General features: G+C 33.3%; 3 protein-coding genes across 5 annotated transcripts in view; 1 reads left to right on the top strand and 2 right to left on the bottom strand.

The window, feature by feature from the left end:
* LOC126969541 (protein windpipe) overlaps positions 1 to 7,954 on the top strand; it is a 66,461-nt gene extending 58,507 nt beyond the window's left edge. The window contains exon 3 of the mRNA XM_050815035.1: positions 4,593 to 7,954. Within this exon, the coding sequence (XP_050670992.1) occupies positions 4,612 to 6,729 (2,118 nt within the window). The 5' untranslated portion in view covers positions 4,593 to 4,611 and the 3' untranslated portion in view covers positions 6,730 to 7,954. The remainder of the gene's footprint in view (positions 1 to 4,592) is intronic.
* A 1,616-nt stretch (positions 7,955 to 9,570) lies between these two features.
* LOC126969537 (insulin-like growth factor-binding protein complex acid labile subunit) lies at positions 9,571 to 14,322 on the bottom strand. 3 transcript variants are annotated; one of them, XM_050815026.1, is made up of 4 exons: positions 14,093 to 14,322; positions 13,935 to 14,010; positions 12,965 to 13,178; positions 9,571 to 11,767 (listed from the first exon to the last, which is right to left on the bottom strand). In XM_050815026.1, exons 3-4 carry the CDS (start codon positions 13,139 to 13,141, stop codon positions 9,713 to 9,715), a joined length of 2,232 nt encoding a protein of 743 aa, XP_050670983.1. In that variant the 5' UTR covers positions 13,142 to 13,178; positions 13,935 to 14,010; positions 14,093 to 14,322; the 3' UTR covers positions 9,571 to 9,712. The 3 variants fall into 3 exon arrangements, with proteins under 3 accessions (XP_050670983.1, XP_050670982.1, XP_050670984.1); XM_050815025.1 differs by having other exon boundaries at positions 12,965 to 13,163; XM_050815027.1 differs by lacking the exon at positions 13,935 to 14,010 and having other exon boundaries at positions 12,965 to 13,163.
* Positions 14,323 to 14,944: 622 nt separating this feature from the next.
* LOC126969560 (leucine-rich repeat-containing G-protein coupled receptor 5-like) lies at positions 14,945 to 20,085 on the bottom strand. The gene is made up of 3 exons (XM_050815081.1): positions 19,781 to 20,085; positions 18,242 to 18,414; positions 14,945 to 16,948 (listed from the first exon to the last, which is right to left on the bottom strand). Exons 1-3 carry the CDS (start codon positions 19,782 to 19,784, stop codon positions 15,662 to 15,664), a joined length of 1,464 nt encoding a protein of 487 aa, XP_050671038.1. The 5' UTR covers positions 19,785 to 20,085; the 3' UTR covers positions 14,945 to 15,661.
* Positions 20,086 to 27,621: the final 7,536 nt, after the last annotated feature.

Below are 27,621 nucleotides of genomic sequence, written 5' to 3'. Positions count from 1 at the left end.
TTACTCAAACAAAATTTACTCTAAATGTTAAAGATATATATTATATGATTATTATTAAACAATGAATCTTAATGTTTGTAATTACTTATCCTTTTTAAAATCAATCACGATCATACCCACACACTCACCCTAAAACACATATACACGCGTGTCCCACACTCACACACACACTGAAGTAAACATTATATGCGCACTATTTTCTCTCTTTGCTTTATCACAGAATATGGATGGATACTTACGTGCTCTATCTAATTTGTATTAAGTAAGCTATTTAAGGATTTTGTTTTGCCTATAAAATATAGTCTGTTTTGTCCAATGTTTTGTGTTATCTTACCAAGCCAACTGATAATAATAATAATAGTAACTCTATAATAAATAAAAGATACAAAACACGGTTTAATAGAAATCCTGATAATAATCCGTCAGATTTATAAAATACAAATATTTCCTCTTATAATCAAACAGATTAGAAGTATCAGATAATCGAAAAGAAAAAAGATCAGGATAATCGTACAAATAAATTAGAAGAAACCTTTCAAACCGACAATCTCATGTTTTTATTAATTGTTTGGAATTACCTGTTTCCTTTTTGACTGACGTCAACGCACGCATAGTCTTAAAGCAATTTTAAAGATAATAATAGCATATACCTAGATTTAATTATAGTCCATTGTAATGTTACATGAGCTTTACATTTTTTAGAGGACGTAATTTTATTTTTGGAACATGTCTGAGGGGTCAATTGAAGCTTAACCCCAAGTTTGTGGGGTTGTAGTTCTTGTCCCCCGGCTGCAATCTTGGAAAAAGGGGTGCAAACACCTTTTTCGCGATATCTCGGAAACTATACGTCCTACAAAAAATATTGTAAGGACATATTATGTAGCAAATCGCTTTGCCTACAAATATGTTCATTTAACTTTTTGCCCTAAATTTTAAATAAAAGAAGTTATGAACAAAAAAGTGGAAAAATTATGACCTTAACAAATTTTTTGTAGGACGCATAGTTTCCGAGATATTGAGAAAAAGGTGTTTGCACACCTTTTATAAGACCGCGACCGGGGGGCAAGGGCTGGAACTTGGGGTTAAGCTTCTATTGACCCCCACACATGTCCCAAAAATAATACTGCGTCCTCTAAAAATGCAATATTAGGTCCTAAAATTGTAACATTTCAATGGACTATTATACAATTATCAATTTAAACACTTGATATATACAAATATTTGACGACAGTGACGTCGCGTCGTAAGCAGTTCGTGATATTTGTTATACTATTAAGTGGCTGTAGAACTATTTGGTATTATAATGTACAGTAGGGGATGCTAGTCGAAAAAGTCTGAATGTTATACAGCGTTTGGCTACAGTGGCGACATTAAATAAACAAAAGGGTAGAACTACTTAACCATAACCTTAAAAAAATATTAAAAAATAAAGTACATAATTTATCTAAATAAATAAATTTTCCAAAGTATCGTTTCGGAGCAACCTGTAAGAAATCTAGTAGCTGCGCATGTGTAGGCACTGATACCTACTTCGTGCCGTATTGTGCACCTACGTAAAGGTGATTTAATTTTTGAATTTTTGTTTTTTAAATATATAATTTGTTTCCAAAATTTCCAAAATTTTAAACTCTTTCAATTTTAGAACTTTTTTTACGATTAAGGTTAGATATCTCTACCCGTTTTATTTAATGTCGCTATTATATCGTCACGTATTATAATTCATGTTATGAGACAATAGATGTTATTTTTATTGAATCTCGGCGTGTCGTAATTTTTCACAAACAACGTCGTAGATTTGCATGACGCGCCGTCCTTGTATTCAGCCAAAAGTATGCTAAATGTCGTAATCCATATTGTTTTCACTTGTACTGTACTTTTTCAATCCGGAATCCAATAACATTTAGTCATAAGATCAAACATATACATATAACCTACAAAGTCACCGAGATGTGGACAGAACATGACAATTCTACGAAACTGAGTCACTGGAATGTACCTACACGAGAAGGAAATAAACATGATTTTTTTAAACCCGATCATTATAGTTTCATATACTTAAACATTATTTATTTTTCATGTGTACTTGTATAACTAGCTGTATAAACGAATATCTTAACCTTGGGTATAGGTCATGTTTGCTTCCGTCCTATATTAAAATTCGGTGACTCTGATTTCGGCTATAAAAACAAGGGACATTTAACTTACTTGAAATGGCCGTTCAAGGTTGACTAGTTAGTTTGTTTGCATATCCGTTGCATCGACCTTAGTGACTCATAAATTTCATGTTCCAAACCGCCTATAAAATATCTTATTTATATAATTTGTTTACAAGTGTTTTTATTGTAACGCTTTTCAAAAGTTATTGTTCTCATAGCGAGATTCTGACCACCACAGTGACATACGTCACTCGGGTTCAATTAAACTTTAGAGAGAGTTACAAACAGAAGCTCTAATATGCATTCCACACTTGGAATAGCTGAAAATGGTGAACGATGGTTCGTTGCCCTAACAAAATGAAAAAATGAAATACATTTCACACCTCTAATATGGAAAGAGTGATATGGAGCCCTGAATTTCCTTAAAAGTAATGTGTCATATGGTACATGTATGAAGAACAGAACAACGAACAGGGGCAAGCTCCTGTGTTAGTTAAGGGCTTCCTGCCTCCATTCCAAGGTGAAAATCCTTTCAATGATGAGTTGGCGAGCGACAACGAGGTATCCTTAAGGGCTGTAGAATCCATGAAACAAATAAAAACACATTTTTGGTTAGTCAAATAGCTGCAACGGTCACAAATTATTTGGAATTAGGAGATATACTCAGCAAATAATTCTTCAAATGTGAAATGTCACGCAAAAAATATTTAGAGGATAGAATGAGAAACTATACAATATAAATTGTATAGTAAATAAAAAAAAATAAAAGATTCAACAAAGTTCAAATTTAAAAATGATACATATTCGTCTTCTAGAAGGGCAATAGTAGGTACCAGTACTTAACACGGTGAATAATTAGCGATTATAGGTACTGATATAAAATCACAACCAACGTTATATAAATCGTTCATATCGCTTATGCAGATGGAGGTAAAATTATAACTCATAATAAAGTATTTCGTGCAAATATAGATTGACACAATTTATCATGAGACCTTGGGACTGCTACCTATATAGGAACACGCGAGCTAAATTGGCCATTGTGCAATATTCGTTTATACAAGTCTCCCGCGAAGACAGTGTCATATTCGCACAATCGTCTAACAACCAACATCCTGTAGCTAACATTGGACTACTTCTGCTCGAGCTCCGGCCAAGTGCACCAACTATGTTATTAAAGATACAAATAGACTGTTTTAAAATTCTACCGTAGAACAACGATTATGTGCCGAAGTTGCTTTTATTTTTATATCCCTGCAAATACATCTTCGCGCTCCTGTTTTCTAGCATATTTTTTTATTTCCAGCGTAGTTTTCGTTTCTGTTTACATTTTCAACAACCGATACGAGATTTCGGGCTTGAAACCGTTGTTTCAGAATGCTTATTCAATTATGGTGCTGCTTTTAAGTCAGTATTCTCTAACAACTACTTCTATGACACACTTTCCTACCAAGCCTTTTTCCTTTATTATGTAATTGCATTTTTATGTCTGCAATTCAAATATTTATTTTCTGTTTAAATAAGAAGGAATTATAATTTTGCATTGAAATTAACTAAATATAATTTAGAATGACCGTTTATTTTACTGGGATCGTGTAATTTTTTTTATTTATATTTATTTTTATTTAGTTTATATAAGTCATATATTGTTTATGTTAGAAATAAAAGATTATCTATTTCATATTCATGTTCTTAATGGTGCAGTGTGGCTATGAATTTTTAGCCGGAATATTACTATTATTTGATGCCAAGAAATGTAGAATAAATTTGTTTAGAGTCATGATGAACTAAAAGAAACACGGATGCAAGTAATCAGTCCTCCTATTTTATTTAAATACGATTTTGTCGGTGATTGTTAAGGAATGATGCAAATGAATGAAATTTAACTCGCTACTTATATAATGATGAAGTATAAAACTGAAGATCATATTAAATATAAATTATTATAACGTTTGAACGTTAATTTACAGTTAGATAGTAGTTTAATTTTTACTATATTATGTATAAACATAGATATGATAAAATAAATAAACATCGAAATATTTATTATTAAATAATATCCTGTTAGAACGATATATAAGATGTGTAAATATTGAATCTGTAGAAACAATAATCATAATTAACAATTATGTAGTAGGTGTAAATCATGAATATTAACTGACCTTAGTATCAGCACTTATGAGAGCAGAAGGTTTGTCTCTTTTCGAAAGGGACCTACCTGCACCCATGTACTTCGGAGAGGGGAGGCGCAGTTTGAAGTTATAATCTCGGACCACCCGCTAAATCCGGGATATCGAGTTAATAGTAGAATTAGACCGACTCTACATCTTATAGTTCTAGTTTAAGAATCATTTAAACTATATTATAAACATATGATTTTATTGATATGATTATGTATAAATATTATGACTAAATTATAATTGTTCCTCTTTTCAGGTGGACTGTTTCTACAAAGATGACATCGCTTCAATCATATCTCTTCTTCGTCGTGGCTTCCTTGCTCCTGAGTACATCTTCTGGTGCTGTCTGCCCGGATAGCTGTGTATGCAGTACCACAAGGGATGGTTTGCATCGGGCAACTTGCAGTAACATAGGCGAACTATATAAATATACATTGCGCCAGAAACATCATAATATAAACATTCTTGATCTTTCTCATAACAATATCTCTAAAATAACTCATGAATTAGATCGGCTTACCGAAATTGTCACTCTCGACTTATCCACAAATGGTCTTACTGACATCAATAAATTTTTATACAACAACAAAAAGATTGTTCATATGAATTTAGCTAACAACAGAATAAAATTTATGTCTTTAAAGTATCTACCTAAGAGTATTAGCTCCTTAGATCTTACAAACAATCTACTACAAGATGTACCATCTGATATTGACTATTTATTGACCTTGGAGCATTTAGAACTTGAAGGAAATCCTTTACACTGTACTTGCAATAACTTTATTGCTCGAGATCAATTACTAGCCTCTAATGTATTTATTGATGATGTTAAGTGTCATTCACCAGCACAGTTAAAAGGTCGATCATGGTTGAAATTAAAAACAAAGGATGTTTGTAAATCGTCCAAACTAGATTATTTAGATATGATGTTAGGAGACCAACCATTTGATGCAATTAAAGTTGGAGAAGAAACGACGGCACTAAAATCAATGCCACTTGTTGCAAGTAGTGATTTAGAAGACGGAAATATCATTCACGGTGCTGATATGGTCGAAGACGATGATAGTGTACAATTTATGAAAGTGGGACGCTTATCATCGTCTTCTCCAATAGATAATATAGAGGGTTCAGGTGAAGCTGAAAGTACTACGATGAGTGAAATTATTGAACCTGCTATTGAGCACAAAATGTATAATAGTCTCCTAGCTAAGGAAGAAGTATTACCTGTTACTAGCATTCAAAGTACTACTGAGGATCCTATAGAGGGTTCAGGAGAGGGTTCAGGTTACTTTGCTCTTGAATACGATGAAATAACAGAAAAACCGGTGGAAACTACTACTGCTACATTCGAAGAACTTAATCCCGAACCTGTTCATAAAATATTTACAGATGATGACGATGATACAAATGGAACGACATCAGAATTTCCAATTCCAATGCCACCATCTGTTTATGCAGGAGGATCTGACTGGCATATGAATAGAAATGCTGATGATGATGAGGTCACAGAAAAAGCCGTCACTCCTCCATTAACTAGAGATACTACTATTTCGGAGCAAATAAGAATAACACAAGCTTCAGAAGTACTTGGACAAGTGCCAAGTTCTGAGGAAGTGATTAATCCTCAAAAAACTGGAACTTACGTTTGCATTGCATTAATAGTTGTTTTGCTAGTAGGATTAATTGGATTTGCAATTGTGAAAGGTCAAATACGAAAACGAAGAGATCGAAGATTATTGCGACAACAGAAACGGGATGTTGAAAAGGCGTCAAAGGAAATGGTAGATATGAATAAATCACTGTTAGGTAAGCCTGCACCTATTGAAACACCTATGGACAAGAAGGTTAACGGGAAATATGAATTGGTGCCCACCCACGAAAATAATTGGAAGAAAAATGAAAATGGAGATTTAGGAAATGGCCTAAAGCACGAAGATAATAAAGAGCCAAGAACCGACAGTCCCAGAGATACCAATCAAAATAAGAGTAGTTCAAAAGATAATAACCTTGTTGATGAACCACTGACCCAACTAGAAACATCATTCGAGTCTGAACCAGCATCACCTTCTTCGGGAAAAGGTAGAAATTCCTTATCGAGTGAAGATATTTTCGTACCCATAGATGACGAACCACAAATACTAATTGGTAATGCAGATTCACATACGTCACAGCCTTTATTAAATGGAGATAGGAACACTGACTCCGATTATTTATCACCGTCCCGTGAATACGCTCCCGTATATTCTCCTGACATGGGAAGAGTTCGTATAAAAATGTCGGAAACCCCGAAACCGAAAACACCAGTGCTAGTCACAAGGAGTAGATCTAATGCAGGGGACATTATAATAACGCCATCACTCGAAGGTCAGAATAAATTTAAATCTACTACCTGAAGTTCAGTGTGATTGTTGAGGACAATGCGGGATTGCGTATTTGGGTGTCATTTAACAAACATTTCACTATTGGCTAAATTCTGTGATCAATTCGTGAGAGTGTCAATGAGAAACTGTTGCGTTTGCTGATATTTAATGGTAATGACTGTGTATTAAGAGCTGCCAAAGTGTGTTTGTAGTCGACAGTGCCTTAATTTTAACTTTTTAGTAAGTAAATATATTTATGGAGGTTATTGCGATAGGCAAAGACATGATGTATTTTTATACGTGTGAAAATAGTTGCCATTGTACATCTGACTCAAGTGTCGGTCGGTTATTATCATAAAATTTTTAATCGTCATTTGTTTAGTATTTAAATTACTGTCATATTTATTTCAACAGATTCTTTTTGAAGGTTGTGTACTTACACGTTGCGCTGCAGCAGTAATATTAGCAAGATCCTTAATGATTTCTTTGAAATAGTATATTATTTTGAGATGTCTGTTCAAAACAATTTAAAAATAATCCATATGACTGCATTATACAATTTTATTAAAATTACAACAGTTTCAATCAATATCATATTGTAATATTAAAGCCCGCGATTGGTGGTTCGGTATTTCGAAAAGTAAATGAATATTTAAAGATGATTTGAATATGTTTAAAATTTATGTGAATGGCTATTTAATGTATGAAAGATACATACGTAATTATTAAATTCTAGTAAAATAAATGAATATTCGAAACAGGATCAATGTTTAGTATTTTGGTGAAAGGGTTTGAAAATATTACTGTGAAATTTATTTTTCATATAAATGAATCTAGTTACTATATCTTGATAAGTTCTCTACCATTCTTCGCCGTATTCTAATCGTTTTCAACGTTGATTTAGTTCCTTTAAGTAATTTTATTATTAGTCTTTAAGATTGTGATACCATTTATTGTAAGTAATATGCGCTAAAATAATTACGTATTATATTGTATGCGTATTGCAATTATTAAAATGTTTATTTTTATATAAGTGAAGTTAAATGTTTACGTTTTAATTGAACAAATTCAGTTTCTTGTGCCTGTGTTTGATACGTTGTGCCCGTGACTTATTTAATAAACACCATATTATATTTTGTTTGTATAAAAGAATTTAATTGATAATAATTAAAAACAAGAACAACTGATTATTCCAATGTAAAAAGATTTATATAAAATATGTAATTTTATTTTTAACGATATAAAATGTTGATCGATATTTTGGTTGTTTTATTTTATATCCGATGGGTTATTACTTTAAAATCGTTGTTTATATGAGTGAGGGTAAATGAACAAATGTTTGATAGTAGTAAACGCCCTTTACGTTGCACTAGCTACTGTTTCGTCTTCTTTAGAGAATTCTTCAAAGTTTCGGGATAAAATGAAGACTATAAATATATTTTTTTATCATAGAATTAACTTCAATAGAATCGATTTTGTAGCTACTTTCACGTTTATAATATTATTATGGATGGCAATAGAAAGCCGTTAACAATTTTGTTATCAGTCGTAAGTAAATGTCCGTTTTGGAGTATGTACATAGGGGATGTTGTATACTGAATCATCATATCAGATGGAAGAAGTAATCCTAATAGATCGAGTAAAACTTGGTTGTTGTTCTGTCAATATATCCTCCAATTAAACATAATATAAGCTTCATTCTCAAATTTCTTATAATCAGGAGAAATCCATGTTACAAAAATATGGTTGATGGTCGTTTCCACAAAAGCTAACGCAATCAAATACATAAAAAAATCAACCCTCCACATCTAGTATAGGAGTCGGTCTCGTGATTTCGGGCGACTGCCATTTCTGTTGTCATCTGATAGGCAAAGTTAAATTGGCTACTAAAAAACTGGGCTATCAATAGATCTAGGCCACATATGGAGTATTGCTCTCATCTCTGGTCTGATGCACTTTATCTACGAGTAGTATTAACTTTTTATGGAAGAGGAGGATAAATGAGCGTACGGGGAACCTAATGGTAATAATGATTTTTGCCGGCCCTTAATGAAGGTGTACGCGCTTTTTTTGAGTGTACACATGTCGTATCGTCCCTCGAAACACCACAGAAGAATGCTCTTCCTACAGCTTGGTGGTACATGGAAGAAAATTCCTTGAAAACACCACTGTGGAGGAACGCCACACATCCAGATGGTAGGGTGATATCCTAATTTGTGGGTTGTCATACGAAGGTGGAATTCGTTGGCAGGAATCAGTTGAAACAGCTCTTCGGAACTCCGCTTGACAAATGCTGAAGAAGACAATGGAGCGACGTCTCTACGCAACGCCAAGTGATCTAGCCGTTCAGAGAGCACTAGATATATAGAGAGCAAATATATATATATACATATATATATATTATGACGAGACCTACACAGTATGAAAGTACAGGAGTTAGCCTATTACTATTATTCTGTATATGAATAAAAAAAATCAGCAGTCGTTAAAAATATGTAGGTATGTCTCTGATTGATGCAGAATGCAGATCCGATAATTATAATTAAAATATAATGCCTTACATATTTTGACTAGCAAAGTTTAATTAATCAAGATTTGCTACGTTGTTTACCATATTTCTACTGTTATTTATATATTATTATAAAAATTTATCAGATGGCAAATTAATTATACAGCCCCTGTCCATACCGAAGGTCCATTCTAAAAGTTGTAAAAAATAAATTTAAATTTGGAAAATATCAATTGAATTTGAATTTATTTCCAATGTTTCCTTATCTCCAAAGTGAAGCTAAGTATAAGTAAGCACTTACGTACGTATTTTCTTATATAAGAAGAAGAATATCGCACATAGCGGCAGTAAAATTAAAGCCCGAATTGAAAACAAGTTTTACTGCGCTATTTATTACAAAATACATTTCAAAAATAATTAATACAGAATATAAATTTAAATACTAATGCTATTTACACATAATATATAAAAACTAGTGACTGAATCATTACGATTATAGAAATACACTTAAAAATTACTTTCGGTTGGTACTTCGTCTACAGAGTGTCTGCGATTTCTCGAATGCACTGGGTTTTCTAATTCGGCCTCGACTTGCACTATGACACTGTCGTCTACAGTGCCATGGTCAGACATGAGCCTTCTCCTTACACCTGGAGATTGATCATACTCAGCTATCTCGTGACTTCCATATTTCTTGGATCGTCGACGACGTCGGCGTCGTCTATCATCTGGCACTTCTGTTAATTCTAATTCAGATTCTTGAATATCCCTTTCAGTTTCTTCCAGCAGATCGCCACTGGATTTAGTTTTTCGACGACCTCTTTTCCTTCTACCTTTACCAGAACCGGTCTCATTCAGTGAGTGACAAGAAACATTTAACTTAGGCATAGAGAGAGCCTCATCGTAGGTGGGAGGTGCAATCAAATCTCTGGGATCTGGTGTATTTACTAAAGCTTCTTGTTCTGCTCTTAATCGAATCTGCCTTAGCCGGTCTCTAGCAGCTTCAATCTGGCGCTCTCTTTCAGCTTGTATTGTTGCAAGACGACGATTCATCGAACTCTTAATCCCATTTATTAACAGTAAACATAGTGCTAATCCTACAATCATTACAATAATGAACCAAACCAAATTATTTGGATTTGGTCCTCTTTCACTGGGATTCCAAGTGAAGTAACATGCTTCTAGCCATGTTTGGCCTACAACATTGTTAGGACTGTGACATATTAAACTATATGACTCTTCCTTTTTGTTTGGTTCCAGCGTAACATATTCATAAAAATCAAACATATTCTCATCCTCACAATCACATCGCCATAAATTGTCACTTAGATCAAGTCTTTCTAGATATGGGTTTGATAGAAAGTAAAATCGACTCCATATTGTTGTAAATCTATTTCCGATCACCCCGAGGCCAGTTAGGCGTGGTAGCATAAAAAACGTAAAGTTATTCACGGAACTCAGTCTGTTGTAATTAAGATTAAGATATTTTAGAGTATTTGATGAAATGCTTTCTGGTATGGATGAGATAAGATTATGTGATAAATCTAGGTCCACTAAAGATGGTAGTCCTTCCAGTGAGTCCTTTCCTAGTAGATTAATCTCACAAGAGCTCATATCAATGATAGCTAGAGAGGTGGATTTTAGGTGTCCTACCCTTGTAAGGTAGTTTCTCGCCAATTTAATTTGTGTAAGTGCTGGCATTTCCACTAAAGAATTTTCTGGTATATGTGCAATTTGATTCCAAGATAGATCGAGAAATTTTAATGATGTTAGACCACGAAACGTGTCTCCCATCACAGAGGCTACATTGTTATAAGATAGATCAAGATGTTCCAGTTTTGTGTTATTATTAAATTCATTGCTTGATAAGAATCTAATCATATTGTGATTTATGATAGCCTTTCTCAAGTTTGGGAAGCCTTTTAAGCTAGGTTGATTTATATTACAATACGATATGTCCAAGTATCGAAGTGAAACCGAAAACAATGAATTGACAGTTGATGACAATTCCAGGCGATAATTATGAGACATTTTCAAATAGACCAACGAAGGTAAGTACGATAACTCATTCGGACTTATATAGCTAAGACGGCAGTTACTTACATATAAGCTCTTAAGTGTTGGTGAAATTAGATTTTGGAACCCTATCAATGGATTATTATTTAATTTGAAAACTCTAATGTTAATAAGACCGCTTAATGGGGATCGTCCATGAACTGACTCTATTTCGCAGTTGTCTAAAATTAGTGTTTCAAGTGAAGGACTTATAAGAAGTTCTTGATTTGCCAGGTTGCCCATTGTTCCAAATTTGTTAAAAGACAGGTCCAAAATTTTCAAATTAGTCATCGGTTGTAGAACCTCGTTCGGATTTATTTGCAGCCACGATTCAAAATGGTTTCTCGATAAGTTTAAAACTTCAAGTGCAGTTAAATTGTTAAATGCTTCTTCCGGTATTTCACTGAGTTGATTCCCACTGAGATCTAAAGAATTTAAGTTGTACAGCCTTTTAAGATTTTTCGGAAATGAAAATATTTCATTATTTGACATGTTGAGTTTCTTAACCTGAAAAAGATAGTATTAAACTTTTAAGTGAAACAATTTGTTTAGTTAATAACTAACACAATTAAAATTTTGTACGACAAACAGTGGAAATTGAAGTTAATAAGTCATAAATAGCAGGAGAAAAAGGGTATCACTGTCGCTAAAAGAGCATAAAACAATTTCCTCTTATAGAGTATTCTATTTCTCATTTTAAAGAGGAGTTACAGTGCCGGATTAAACATTGACGGGGCCCGTAGCAAATTCTTTTCAGGGCCCCTTCGTCTGCAATGAGATTAAAGTGTTAAAACTTAATAATAAATACTTCTTGTATTTGCCATTGTTGGGTTAATTTATTAAATTTTAGTTAATTATTTATAAACAAATATAGCTCAGTATTTTAATAGCCAAGTAAATAACTATAAGCTATGCTCAAAAATTAAATATTTTATCTAACTCAAAAGGTCTCTTCATTCATAATATGTTGCAGTTTTTTTTTGTAAACTAATAATTATTGTGAATGTTGCTAGGTCATTTAATAATGTCGTTGGATTATAATCAATTTACTTTTTTTAATTAGTTTTGCATTTTGAAGAAAGACCACTTTTTGTCGTGAGGGCTTGCTTGGGTGGTAGGATACGCAGCGTAATGAGTATGTACCTTAATAAATGTGTCTTAATAAATTCTAGTCATAGAATTACGCTCAGGCGGGGGTGATAAGCGGGGCCCGGGTTTACGTGGGGCCTGTAGCAATCGCGGTTCTTGCTACGTGGGTAATTCGGCTCTGGGTATAAATGCCGGGACCTGACCGTTATTCTTACTTGTAGATGTTTGGCTCTATACGACTATATAGAGCCTCTTGCTGCTGACAACCGATGAAAACAGGCCAGGTTTAATGCTTTAGTGTGCGTGAAAAGCTACGTCTTACAGTCGTAATTTGTTTGACACTTTGTGTTAGGGTGCGTGCATTGCTTAAAATAGAGGTTAATTCTTAACTCAATTTTTTTCGATGTTTTCATAGCTGGCATAGTCTGCACAGACGTACAAATAATCTAAGTAGATTCGTTTGAATTTTATATATATTAGGTAAGTATCTGATTTCATTTCTGTATTGTAAATTTTGTTTCTTTAAAACTATAATTTTTTAGATAGTTCTACCAAACTTTAATGTACCTACGTCTTGGCAAGTGTATAAATAACTATTAGATCTAGAACACTCACCTTAGTATGTATTCCTTCAGGAACATCTGTCAATCCTCTCCGTGAACAGTCCACACTCGTTTTGTCCATATTACAAATGCATATTAAACAAACTTCATTGGAACTGTCATCGAATTCCAACAGGTCGGAGTTCGCCAAGGTGATGAAGAACAAACTTAATATCCTCAACAGAATCATCACTTCCCTGTTTCATTACTATCTGAAACGTATATTACTACTACTTTATTTAATAATATCAATTTATAATTATACTTAAAAGATTATTGCTCTAAGAGTTATGAAATATACTTTTCGGATGTTATTTTTTGAATGTCTATTCTAGTGGTTGCTAAAGCAGACAGCACACTTAGAAGGATCCTATTGATTACAAATCGATAGTAATTATTATGAGTCATAAAGCAGGAGCACAAATAATTCGTTCAATTTCTTTCCTGTCACGTTTAGGCTCAGATCCGGAACGGTAACAGAGGGTCATATGTCATTAATATGATTTCAAACATTTTTAAATATAAGCCCATGACTACAGAGCAATATTGAAGAGTTATTGTTTCGGTTTGAAGTGTGGACTGTTAGTGAAGTTTGGCCAATGAGACTTAACATCTTGTCTCATAGTAACGAGCGTAATAGAGATGCCACTCAAAATAAAATTGGGTTCAACCAAGGATCATCTCATTTGTCTCGTCAATTTTACTCATAAAATTAAAACGGATTCTACGGATGATAAAAAACGGCCTTGAACAATATCCTGCATTAAAAAAAACACAGAAAGGCGGAGACGAACGATGAATGCGACCCTGACATTTGTTTTCGTTAGCTCTTTATTTAGTTTGAATATCATTATTTGTGGCTATCAGCCACTTGTTTCAAGTTTATAGTATCCATACCACACAACACAAGTTTATCTTTTATCTTTAGTGATAAGAATTGTTCTATACAAATTTGGGTCGCTTTACTAGTACATATAACATACTTGCTATCAAATCTGCACAGCAAACAAACTAGGTAGATTTTTTCTATGTCACTGCGTGGTATCACTTTGTCGTAATCTGTAAATATTTAGTAGATTTACACAACGTTTTACATAATATAAATAGCTATTTATTCAACTAAACAACCTATTTTAGTTACCTTAAATGGGTCCTCTGTGTTCGCAACAGCGTAAACTTATGTTTTTATTTATTTTATTTTTGCTTTCTACATTTTTTCAAGACACTAATTTGCACTTGAAATTATTTGTATTTGTGTAAGCTCTCCGCAAGTTTTTTTCTTTATTTAATACACCAATACAAGTAAGAGGCTCACTTCTACGTGCACGTTTGTTCACCAGGTAACATTGTGTGAGCCAAATTAAAGGTAGGTATGACGTGTTATCACTGATTATGATAAGATTTCTTTTGCAACGCTTCAAATTCCCTACTTCATATCTAAACCTCTGATAATACCTCTTGTAAAGAACCTATTATTCTTCTACTACCTACTATTGGTAGGCATGACTATTTCAGCCTTTTAGGTAATTGGGTATTTTACTTTAATATTTTTATGAATTTTTCTATTGTTATTGAAAGTAAAATTTAAGCATAGCTAACAAGCGATCCATTTTAGCACAAATCATTTTTTTTTTATTGCCATTATTTTTTAATTAGAATAAGATTGTTGTGACTTGTGATGTTAGATTATCGAATTTAAAAATATATTTATTTAGCGCCATCTAGTGTACTATACGTGAACTATTTAAAGCCTCTTTATACGCAAGAGTTAATTCATCGTGCTGTTGTTAAGATAAAGTTATAGATGTCGCTAGAAGTATAATGTCACGTTAAAATTGCAGAACTTTACCCTTTTCACTTTGTTAAAGTTTTTAACATTTATGCAATTTATAACAAATCATAATAAAATGCAATTTATAATAATAAAAACAATAGATGCTTAATTTAATAAGTTTTATATGTATTGAACAGGAATAAACAGTAAATTTCGCTGTAATATTAATATGTATTTTATTTACTTTATTTTTTATTTTACTTACCAGAAAGTCTTTTGACTTTCTGGTACCAAAGCTGAAATTTAAACACGAATACTTCCACACACCTAGCTGCTTTTCTGTCACTTATTACAAAAACAAAAAACTATATTCCAGTGGGAATTCATTGTGTAATAATTAGAAAAAATTACAAAAACAACAATTAGACAAATATAAAACTTAAACAACAATTATTACATAAAATAATAATAAACATGGTACAAAAATATTTAGAATTCAATTCAATTCAATCAGTTGTTTCGGTAGATTACCAATATAACAACAGTATGAAATTCGTAACACAACGAATTTTAAATGTATTTATAAATTAGGTTACATTTCTAATTTCTATCCATCGTAGCAAAATCATTATATGCATATGACGTTTATATGTATAATACATTACTCAAATATCTTTTTATATAATTATGTTTTATAAAATGTTTGCATGTGTCTGATAAAATGAAAATGCTCACTTACAGTATTATCTAGCTAGTAGTTACGACAGTCCGTTGTTGTTCAAGTAGTAAAGAAAAGAACCCGTAACTAATAACTTATAATAATTTTATAATTAATTAAATGCCTAATTCTTCACAAAAATGTTACTTTCACAGTTCTAACACTAGAAGGTAAACTTATATAAGTATAAGTTAACTTAAAAATATAAGACACGGGATTTAATTTCTCAAGTCCAATGTACGTCTTATAGATCGTCTATCGCCCAGCCTAGGTCTGGGTTCAATTAAATCACCAATAGATCTAGATCTTCTTCTATTTCTTCGCAGTGTCTCTTCCTCATCTACAAAATCTGGAAGGGAATGGAAAGAAGAGTTCAAACGAGGCATTAGCAGAGCTTCGTCGTAGGTTGGAGGCTCGTCTTCTCGTAAAGGTATTCTAGTGACTGGCTCAGATTGCGATCTGTTTACTAGTCCATTCAATGCTTGCTCGCTGGGTGGTGGGGGGTTGATTTTATTCAAATACATTATCCCTCGACAAACGAAAGATGTGAGCACAATACCTATAATTATTCCAATCATAACAGCCATTGTTGTATAGGACGATACAGCAGTTATATCAGCATGCCATGTCTTGATATAAGCTTGTTGCCAGCTTAGTTGGGTCACATTAGATGGAGTATAGCAAATAAGTGCTTGTCTGTCTTGTATCTTTGATGGCTCTTTCGTCAAAAATTCGTACGTAAGCAGGAGGTTTACACTGAACCCTTCACAGCACCATCGATTACCCTTTAAGCGGACTTCCCTCAAAAATGGATTCGAGGAGAAGTAAGACGTCGACCAAACATATTTGAATTCGTTCCCTCTCAAATCTAAAACCGCGAGGTGCGGTAATGATGAGAAAGTCAGATCTGTCAGTTCAAAAATCTCATTGTAACTGAAGTCTAGCTCTTGCAATGTCGCTGACGCGAGACTGTCAGGAATTCTTTCTAATTGATTCATAGATAAATCAATAACTAACAGTGAATTCAGTGCAGCTAAAGAATCCTGTTCCAACGTCATTATTTGGCAGTTGCTTAAATGTAAGTTTCGTAATGATTGTGATTCGAATTTCGGGACTTTGGAGAAATAGTTTCGGGATAAGATTAACGTGTTCAAACTGCTTGCCTGGGAAAATATCCCAGGTTGTATATCGTAAAGTCTATTTTCCGATAGGTCCAGAAAGGAAAGTTTCATTACGTTTGCGAAGGCGTCATCTTCGATTTTATTGATCTTGTTTTTGGAAAGGTCCAGTTTCTTGAAATTGAACTTAGCGTCGTTATAAAGCCATGAATCATAATTGTTGTTTGATAGATTTAGAACTTTCAGTGAGCTGATGTCTTCTAAGTAGCTTGGTGGGGCTTGTGATAATCTGTTTCCAGATAAATCTAATATTTCTAATTCTGTAAATTTTTCTATTTGCTTCGGAAACGAAACAAAGTTGTTGTTGGCCAGAATAAGTGCCTGTGCCTGTAAAGAAAAAAGATTTCTATAATTTTACACGCTTGCTTCCGGTCAGATTTTTTTAAGATATTGAACTAAATTTTGTCATTTGACAGACTTTCTTCATACCAAATATGTAATAGATTTACGGTAACAGTATACGAAACTGTAAGAATAACATGAAGGCGAATAAACGTGCGCCCTCTTTTTGTAGTATGATCGACCTATACCTTATGTGCGGATGCACATGACTAAAAATGACTTCTAGGACACAAAAATGGTCGGGTTCTTGTATTTTGATACATAATATTTTAGACCAGGGTCGATAATTTTTGTAACCAAAAAAAATAATAGTAGATTGAAACTCGTTGGAAATGGAAGAGAACATAACAAAAATGAAAGGTAAAATAAATTACAGGCGACCTGGGGTCGAGAAGTGGAAAAGGGTGCTTAAGGGTAAAATACAGTTTTTCTCGATTTCCGGCAAAACTGCAAGTCCTATGGAAAAAAGTTAAAGTGCAAAGTTGTAGGTAATAAAAAGATCTACACCTATTTTGACACTTTTTTCACATGACCTCAAATTTTATGTGAATAATTCAAAAAGCCCAAATTTTTATTTTTTTTCCCTTAACGAAAAAATGTTTTTTTCACTATATTTGCTGAAAAGTTACCTTTTTATGTCCCAAATACAATGTAATTTATTTAAATTGAAATATTTATTATTATATCGAAAAAGAACCCTTAATTTCAATCAAAAAGGAAGAGGGATCTCTTCCGTTTATAATAAGTTTCATTCTATTATTTTTTCTTCAGCATTGGTCTAATTGTTTAATGAAGATAATGTTAATGTGAATATTAAGCAATGTGATATTAAGGTATAATATTTTTTTCGCGCGTCCATGAAAAGCTCGCTTTTAGACTCCAGTACGAGGGACAAAAGTGGCAGATTCTCTCCCTCCAAGACGAATTTTCTCCCTCGTACCAGGGTCTAAAAGTGACCTTTTCATCCAGGTGGGAAAAAAATCGTATACGCACCGCGGGAGATAAGTAGGACATTTCCACCCGCGATTGTCGCCCTCGTCTTTGGCTCGGGTGTTAATATTCCGCGGGTGAGAATGACCTACTTTTCTTCCTAGGTGCGTAATATACTATTTTTGTATCCATTCGCAATGAAAGATTACGGATTCGATGACGTGAGGGCTTCTTTCAGAATGTCCTGAGACATTCAATCCACCTGTGTACCTTATAGCGAATGTTTTTCTTTCTTGCGATATAATAAAAAACCTACTTTGCATAAGTTTTTGTCATAAGTCAAGTCACCTTGTAGTTGAGTTGATCTGGCAATTCACTTAGCCCTCTGTCTGAACAATCAAAGTGCAGCAGTCCATTCTGGGAGTAAACCCGGCATACACCTTCAGGATCGAAGGCATCTTCTCTCATCACTCTAGCATACACCATCGCTGGCAGCAGCCATATCATCAATACTCCTATGTCTGTAAAAAAATCCAATAAATTATCATTTTGGCATCGAGACGATGGGTTCTTGGGGTGTCCTAAAATCTGGCACGAAGTTCTATCAGAGGATAAGTTTGACTTGAAAGACATTCATTGCCAGCTTCCATGTAGAGATGGGGCTTCCATAGCCCAAGTGCATTCGATCCGTTCGAGCTGTCATCTATTACTTGGATGACGGGCTTACACTAAACTTCAAATTACAGTTTCATTTTATGTCTGTAAACAATAGTGGTTATCAATGCCACTTTACGCCGAGAGTTAAATTTACATTTTTGTATTAGCTATTGTAAATCTTACAACTTTAAAATCTTATAAACTGTCTACTCTATGCTTATTTACTTTAAATAATGTATTGTGAAATTTTTCATTTATGAATCCTTCATGTCATTTTATTCAAAGCAGCATTCAGCCTTTATTATTTGTTTTTCATTTTCGTCACAATTTAGTCCTGTGGTGCACAGTTCAAAAACGCTATGTTTTTCTAGTACTTTGCTAAGTATGGTGGTTTTGTCAATGGTTGCTTGTCTTTGTTATATTTTTATGACTATTTTTGTTCTGTATACCTATTCCACAGGCCATTTCTGTATTAAGAAAGAAGTATTTGCTACATTGTAGTCTGATGATACCGCTACATTTATTAAGACAGTGATATTTTTGATTTTACTTTTATTTTTGTTGTTATTTTCATTTATAACTATATTATATCATTATAAAATTCCTTTGTACTAAGTAACTTGTAAGGTTTTACAGTGAATAAAGTATTTTGAAGCACATATTGAAATTATAGATACCTACAATTTGTATTTTAAAATCTATGCGTTTTGTCAGCTTGCAATTTTACACACGTTCTTTACATAGCCAGAACTTATAAAAAAACCTTTTTAAAACTATAATGCTTTACTTCACTTTGACCTCAGTGTTTCCCACATTTCTTCCACCCAGAATTATTTATGTAATTAACAATCTCCCTGTGTAGTAACAAGAGGTAAATATATTTGTTATGATAATTATGACAATTGTTCGATTCTGATTACTATCCTATTACTAAAACAAAGACAATTTTGACTTCTTACACTATCAAACTCAATCTGAACAAAGTCGGGGTGAGCGACTAGGTATCAATAGTTAACTTTGTCTAACATTCAAGTATTGCAAGAAGCATTTTTATTAAATGCCTCAAAATTATTTCAAACGTACAGTCGAAAATATAGTATTGTACAATCGGTGTCTATTGTAATAAGTATTTGGTCATGGCCTACGTATTTGCATATACCTTATTAATTTTCTTTACATTTTCTTCAGTAAATTTCTCATTAATAATTGAATATACAGTTGCGCACTCACCCATTTGTATGATATCCAAAATTCATAATACCACTTCACATATTACTTTATCAGTTCTGAATGTTTCTGTAACGACCACATACGAACCGTCACATTTCTACTGCACCTTCTTCCATGTCCTAATCAGCAATGAGGACACTGTTTACTCGGAAGGCCACACCGTGTACTGGTCGAGTTGAATGGTGCTTCGATTTTGATAATGAATGATAAAACTGTTGACTTTTTGTATTATGTAATAATTTCAGAAAATATTCAAATAATTTGGATTGAAATGGATATTTATAAGTCGGTGTGTTCGGATACTACGTTCGTTTTTACGGTATGGTATCCAATATGATATTTTAGAAGTAACTAAACAATTTGAATGACCATGAATGGATAAACTGACGTATTTACTCACCAGCGCAATTCTACAGGTTGTATCAAATAGGAATTATGTTTAAAATATTATTTACGTTGATGAGATCGTCTGTCGAGTATAAGGGTATTAGGGGTTTTTATTCGTGATATTTTTTTTCCAGTTGTTAGGAATGTTAAATTCCCACTTACAATAAAATAAAATCTCTAATATCCCAACCTCCAATCAGTTCAAATAAACTTGATCAAAAGCGAATTATCAATTAATAGGCGCGGCGATCAGTCAAAATATTATTTTTAAAATACCTAATTCATCGTCGAAGCAATCGCTCAGAGGGCTAAGAACGTTACGATCGGAGTTTCCCTCCAAGATACAATCAGAAATGAGGAGAACCAATGTCACCGAGATAGACCTGATGATCGCGAAACTTAAGTGGCAGTGGGCAAGCACATAGCTCGAAGGACAGACCACGTACCGGAAGACACAGTGTCGCTAGGCGCCTCATAAGATGGACCGATGATCTGGTAAAGTTCGCCGGAATAGGTTGGGTGAGGGCAGTCAGGAGCTATTGTCGAGGAGATATTTGGAGGGCGGTCTTCGTCCACCGTTGGACGTCTTTCAGCTGAAATGATGATGGTTTAAAAGTATGGGTGAATATTGAAAATTTTAAATATAATAATTAGATTACGAGTTCCTTCGTGGAAATTGTCGGAGACCTAGTGCTCTGTGAATGACTCGACCACTTAGCGTTGCGTAGAGACGTCGCTTCATTGTCACATCTACCGCATTTATACCGGGGAGTGTTCCAAAGAGCTGTTTCATCTAAATTCCTGCCACCGAATTCCACCTTCGTACGCATCATCTGGATGTGTGGTGTTCCTCCTCGGTTTTCAAGGAATTTTCTTCCACTTTAAACCAAGCTGTGGAAAAAGAGTCATTGTGTCGTGTTATTACAAACCTGTGGAATTAGTTGTGCTGTGTTTCCGGGACGATACGAAATGGGTAACTTCAAAAAAAGCGCGTACACCTTCCTTAAAGGCCGGCAACGCTCCTGTGGTTCTTGTGTGGTGTTGCAAGAGAATGTAGGCGGCGGTGATCACTTAACACCAGGTACGCTCGATTGTCCTTCTTGGCTGCTAACTTTAACTGCTAAGGATTAGGGCTACGGTCTGATTTACAATTTAATTATTGTGATGATGAATCTTATAACTAACTTATAACATAATAACAGTAACTCAATAAACGTGATCCAAATTTGAATATAAATTAGATTTATTAGGCTTTAACCATATTTATGGCCAGACTGGTTAGCAAACTAGGGTAAACATTACAGTTAAATAAAAATAGACTTCCCTACTTAAAACAACATACTTTAATCCCATATATGTAAACTTATCAAGTAACTGATCTAAAAGAGTAAGAGATTTATGCTTTCTCTACCATGAGAGTAGAGGAAACAAAATAAAAGCGAAATACTAAAACATCCTGCAGTGGAATTCTTATCAACAATTTGTTATCTGATTACGTCGCTATCAAGTTATCGTTAAACCAAGAAACGGCTCCAAAAAGTACATGAATCACATGTAAATATGTACGAAATACGTAGATGTGTATAACTGGATTATCAGTTATGATTACCCACCAGGGCGCATGGCAAATAGTTTTGCGAAACTTGATTTCTAGACCTTAAACTGATTGTTTTTTTTTTTAATAAAATGACAAATATAGACTAACAATATAGTCGCATATGGACGACCTGACAGAATGAGTTTCGTTAATGTGTGGTTAGCTAGTTTAAAGTTCAAAATATTAAAGAGCTAATCCATGCGTGGCCGATCATAATTTATTCCAAAAAAAACCACATATGAAAAAAAAAATTCGTAGTTTTTTTTGAGATTTCTTAAATTCAACCGGTTCGAATCGGTCTGAATTGAAATTAAAATCAAATTTGGTCAAGTACTTTCGAATGGCGCCAAGCACGATGAAATCGGTCGAGCCGTTCAAAAGTTATAAGAGGTTTATGACCCGAATGGTTAATGACCCTGAATACTAAGCTAGAGGTCCCGGGCTCGAATCCCGGTAGGTGCAATCATTTATATGATGAATATGGATGTTTGTTTCCGAGTCATGGATGTTTATATGTATTTATGTATGTTTAAGTAAGTATATTGTATTAAATATATCATTGTCTTGTACCCATAGTACAGGCTATGCCTAGTTTGGGGCAAGATAATTTCTGTAAAAGTGTGTCAATATTATTATTCCATACATACACACACACACACACACACACACACACACACACACACACACACAAACACACACGCACACACACATACAGGCGTACGGACACCATCGCGGGAATAGTCAATGAAGCGTCCTAGGATCTTAATTCGTCGAGATCTGATGAAAACTCGGTTTTCGAAAAACGGGATAAAACCAATAACTTCCGGAGTTTTAGAAAATTTACAATTTTCTTAGGGGTAAGTTATTAACAAATTGTTTAGATTCGAAAGTGCGATATCTCCAAACAATTTCCTAATATCCAAATATTAGGGTTGAGCAGGTTATCAACTGTAAAGTAGATCTTGCAGATGAAGCCACAACCTGTGAGTTGAACAAGACATATCAAGATTTAAGAACGATACGTCACTCGAAAGGTTGGCTCAATGGAACGCGAGAGGTCACGGGTTCGAGTCCCTCCCCGTTCACAATTTTTGTTTACAAATTTAATTTGTTTAATTAATCCTATAAGTGAGGGTTATCACTAAAAAAACAGATTGTTTAGATCTTTCTTACTGTAAATATTAACGACGTATGCACACACGTATCCCGCTCAAAGTCACGCGTGGCGAGTGTACGTACCTACTATTACAGTTTGCAATCACACATAAAAAATATATTTTTGAAGTCACTTAAAAATGACACCAAACTAAACTAATATTTTACAAAATAAATGAACCGAAGTGATGTAATCCTGAGTGCTAAGGATTATAATCACCTGATACAAAAACGTGACATGTCTGTAACGCCTGTCTGAACTCATCACAGCTTCCATGACCTGTTTCCAAACGCCCCCTCAACTTCTGAGGGTGGCATTATAAGCCACCTCGATTACTGAAACGTTTCTATCGATTTCTGAGTAATATCTTCTTTGTGAGATGTTGTCGGAGGCTGATTCAAAAGAGTTTCGAATTATTAATAGTATTTACATCTTTTGATATTTGTTTTTAATAACGTAATAGGGGTGTCACCGCCTCTTAGTTTGCGTTATAATATAAACAATATACAGACTCATACATCGATATTATGGCGGGCCAGCAATGCTAGTGTGATCCCTCTGGTGTTGCAATAGAAAGTGGGAGGTGGTGATCACTTAACATCAGGTGACCCGTACGCTATAGTCTGTCCTTCTCTTTCCCAAATCAAAATCACTTTATTCACGTAGGTCACGAAAATGACACTTATGAATGTCAAAAAATTATATATTTTTTCTTATTGATTCTACCGCTACTTCGTAAAGGGTTGAGCAAGAAACTCATTGCCACTCTTTTATATCAAGAATTTTGTATAAAAATACTACTTTCTCGAGTTAGTATCTAATATCAGATAAAGTAAGAAAATAAGAAAACTAAATAAAATAAACCTTGTAGGGCGAAAATAAAACAAACGTATATACAATTATGTAACAAATTGCCTGAGGACTTGAAAATACTGTTAAATAAAATGTTTAATTAATTAATATTTAACTAGTGTTAATTTTTGGCTTAATTTTTTATATAAACTGGATTTACATATTGTAATAATAATATGTAAGATCTGGACATACCCTATTCCAAAGAAAAATAAATAATTTCATTTCATTTCACGTCAAAACGGCTGAAGTGATTTAGCTGAAAGTTGGAATGGTGATGGCTTATATAATTTTATTATTTTGTAGCCGACCTATATATTATAATATATTTTTAAATTATATAGGTTGGCAACAACACTATATAGGCTACATTTATTCACATGTTATATGCGTTTTATTTTTGCTGCTATATAGTTAGCGTCCACGCGGACGTCGCGGGCAGCAACTAGTTGTCTATGAGTGCCGGAGGAGCCCTTAGTTGGCTCGAGCCGACTACCCACCCGAGCGTTACAGACCCGTTACAGAGTCAGAATCATTAAAAAAAATATAGTGCTCAGCGTCCCTTTATTGAAATTTGTTTTAAGTATATCTTTAGATACATCGAGCAAACCATACAGTTACTAAATACTAGCGTACCTGTATCATATAAGAAAGAAGGATCATCTTAAACGGAGATACTGCAAGATAGAAAATTTATGCGAATCTATTGTTATTGTAACATATTTTCACTGACAAGTCGTAAACAGTCAGCCACACTTGACATTTCCTCCTTAGTATTTTTAATATTAAACCACTAGCTAACGTACACATTGACAAACAAAATTGATCACGAATTATAAGGCAGGTGTATTTCTATACTATTAATCCTACTATAGTTTCTATGGAAGATAAACCACAATTTAGCAAATGTCAGATTTAAGTAGAACACCAAGCTTAGAGTATCTATTAGTATTAGTAGGGCATTAGTCGAATAAGTAGTTTTTCTTTTTTTGTTTCAATTAATAGTTTAAATTAATAATTTGAATATTTACTTCTTCTTTTGTTTTTTTTTTTTTTAAATTTGTAGCCATAGTATTAGTATTTTTTTGTAATTTTTATGTTCACTATAATTGTCATATTTGAAGAACACAAAATTTTTACTTAAGATAAGAAATTGTATTGTAAATGATATGGTGTGTAATAAATAAATAAATAGGTATTTGTTTTCTAACTTTAACGGTACTCGATTGTGTTGGTCGGTGCTTGGATTGTACCGAACTCTATGGAGTGATATATTTTAGTACAATTGAAAATTGAGTTGAATTTAAAGTTCCGCTGTATCCTTGTAGCCGCTCCAGGAATTCAATAAATAAGGATTATGCCCATTAGAGACGGTCCAGCAAATCTTTGCCCACCGAACGCCACTTACTTAGACTTAAACTGTTCTAAGAGCAATTTTGTTGCCGATTTGGGATTGCGTCGTCCATTTTGAGATATGAGAATGTTATGCTGCCAAATAACAAGATAACTTGTGTAGTGCCTACCTTGTATAAATATACTACGTAAATATTATGTTGAATTTAGGGCTACTTTTAGGGCGATAATTTTATGATTTGATGTTGTTGTTAGATTAAAAAACAATTAAAGATATGTTTATCATTTGAAAGCTATCATTTATTATAAATAAATTATTTCAATTTTTTCTTTCCACATAAAAATTGTGATAAAACTCTACTTACTTATACTTTTATAAGAATGAAATATAAATCCACCTTTAACAAAATTACCCCAGAATATTTTCTAAACAAATGTGTAGTGAAATTATTATTTACTAATTGGTCGAAAACAGAATTACATCAAATACATAACTTAAAATATATATAAAAAATATTATATAGCTATTAGAATACAATGATATTAAAACTAGTTTTATGTACTGTAATATTATAAAAGAAAAAATATATATTTGGAAAAAATATAGACGTAAATAATTATGGTAAGGACATATTAAGATCATTAAGAAGGATTCATAAGGATTGTTAAAAAAAAAATCATATGGTAAATATACTTTACCAAAAATTACTTTTTTAATGATACCTACAATAAAGTGGGGAATTAAGTGATAACCCTCAGACTATTTAAATAATAGATTTCATTGTAACGAAGTTTTATTTTAGAAAAATAATTCAACTGAGTATCTTGTACTAGTTCTTCTCAGCTCTGAGGAATATATTTTCGAATGAGAGGTTGGTTGTTTTGGAAGTTCAATAAGTGATTCAAAATCCTTTTTTGAATTTATGAATTCGATGTTGATTTTGTAACCCTATATTTATTCGTACGGATATTGGAAGAAAAACTACATAAATATAATATTTAAATTCAAATATTTTCATTCATAATAGGATATAATACTACTAATATTATAAAAGTGAAAGTTTGTATGTCTGGATGTATGTTTGTACTTTTTTAACGCAAAAGCTACTGAATAGATTTTGATGAAACATTACAATAATAACACATAGGCTATAATTTATAAAAATATTGTTGCTATATTATATTAACCCGAAAAATTAAAAGACTTTTTCGTGGTCGTTGTTGGCTTTAAAAAGAAAGTCTGACAAAAAACGGTCGAACACTAAATATAATTTATATAGCAAAACAACGTTTATCTGGTCAGCTAGTATACCATAAATATCATTTGACGTATGCTGTATTCCCGAACAGGTACGAATTATCGACATTCGAGTCCAGAACATTCTCTCATCACGCGGCGGGCAACGCATCTCTTGGCCATTGCCGATATTCATGGACATATATTTTTACGCTCAATCAGGTAAGATACTTGACCGTTCGCCTCCCTAATAAAAAAAAAACGTCTTTTTAGCGGACGACTTGTTACACCATTTTTAATTAAAGTACATCTACATATCTATTTACTAACCGAGGTGGAATCGTGCTGTCTTTTAATTTGTGAATGGTGGTTCTTTGGCACAATTGGAATTTATTAATTATAAATTCCTACTACTAGCAATATAGTTTACAATACATATAGCCAGACTCTCAAGCTTGCCGCACGTTTCTTTGACTAGCTTGTTGAATATAATATATGGATTGCAGCAGAATTCTGGCAGACTAAGTTCTTTTTTACTCCACTACGGAGAAGCAAAAAGGTTTGTTATGATTTTGACCAGTATGGATACAGTAAATGCTCATTATTCGCGTTCTCACTATTGGCGGATAAAAAAAATTCGACACAAATTCTACATCGCGGCCAAAGATATCTTTTACGCGGATCTAATCGGTACATACATATTTAAAAAACGGATTCAAATAGGTATCCAACCCAATATCCTTTGTAAACGCGTCGTCAAATAGACTAATAATAAAGTAAAATAAAATAGACGTTAATACAACCAATTGAAGGAGCTTTAAAAACTGCGAAGCAAGAAAAAAATAAAAAAATTCTTTAATCCATTACCTTAGCCTGAGGATAAAATTTAATAAATGTGGTAAAAAACTTCAATATTTTTTTTTTTTTACATATTTATTCTTTAATTCGTCACCTAGGAGCGTATCCCCCATAATCTCATATAAGTTACCATTCCATATTCACGGTTTCTGTATTCGCGGCGTATTTACGGAACATATACTCCGCGAATAAAGAGTTTTTACTGTATGTTAGTTAATCTTTTCGTTCATAATTTCATAACTATTCTTGTGATATTTGATAAATGCGGAATCATTCGAAGCGGCTTAATTGTCCGTTCATTCCTACTATTTTTACCAATCAATTAAAATTATATCATACTTTTATGACTTTGGTAGGCATTAATAAGATGGCAAATCATTATTATATATTAAGTTACGGAG

This window comes from Leptidea sinapis, chromosome 18 (assembly GCF_905404315.1).
Source record: "Leptidea sinapis chromosome 18, ilLepSina1.1, whole genome shotgun sequence".
Classification (NCBI taxonomy): domain Eukaryota; kingdom Metazoa; phylum Arthropoda; class Insecta; order Lepidoptera; family Pieridae; genus Leptidea; species Leptidea sinapis.
The sequence above is the reverse complement of the archived record's forward strand: the minus strand, read 5'-3'. Positions and strand labels throughout refer to the sequence as shown.

What these genes read in the sequence shown, in the direction of transcription:
- LOC126969537 (XM_050815026.1), bottom strand. Translation starts at nt 13,141, where the DNA reads ATGATTCTGTTGAGGATATTAAGTTTGTTCTTCATCACCTTGGCGAAC. An exon ending in CTGAAGGAATACATACTAAG is followed by an intron (nt 11,768 to 12,964) that starts GTGAGTGTTCTA and finishes TATCTTTTTCAG; the next exon opens with GTTAAGAAACTCAACATGTC.
- LOC126969560 (XM_050815081.1), bottom strand. An exon ending in CAGATCAACTCAACTACAAG is followed by an intron (nt 16,949 to 18,241) that starts GTGACTTGACTT and finishes TTTTCTTTACAG; the next exon opens with GCACAGGCACTTATTCTGGC.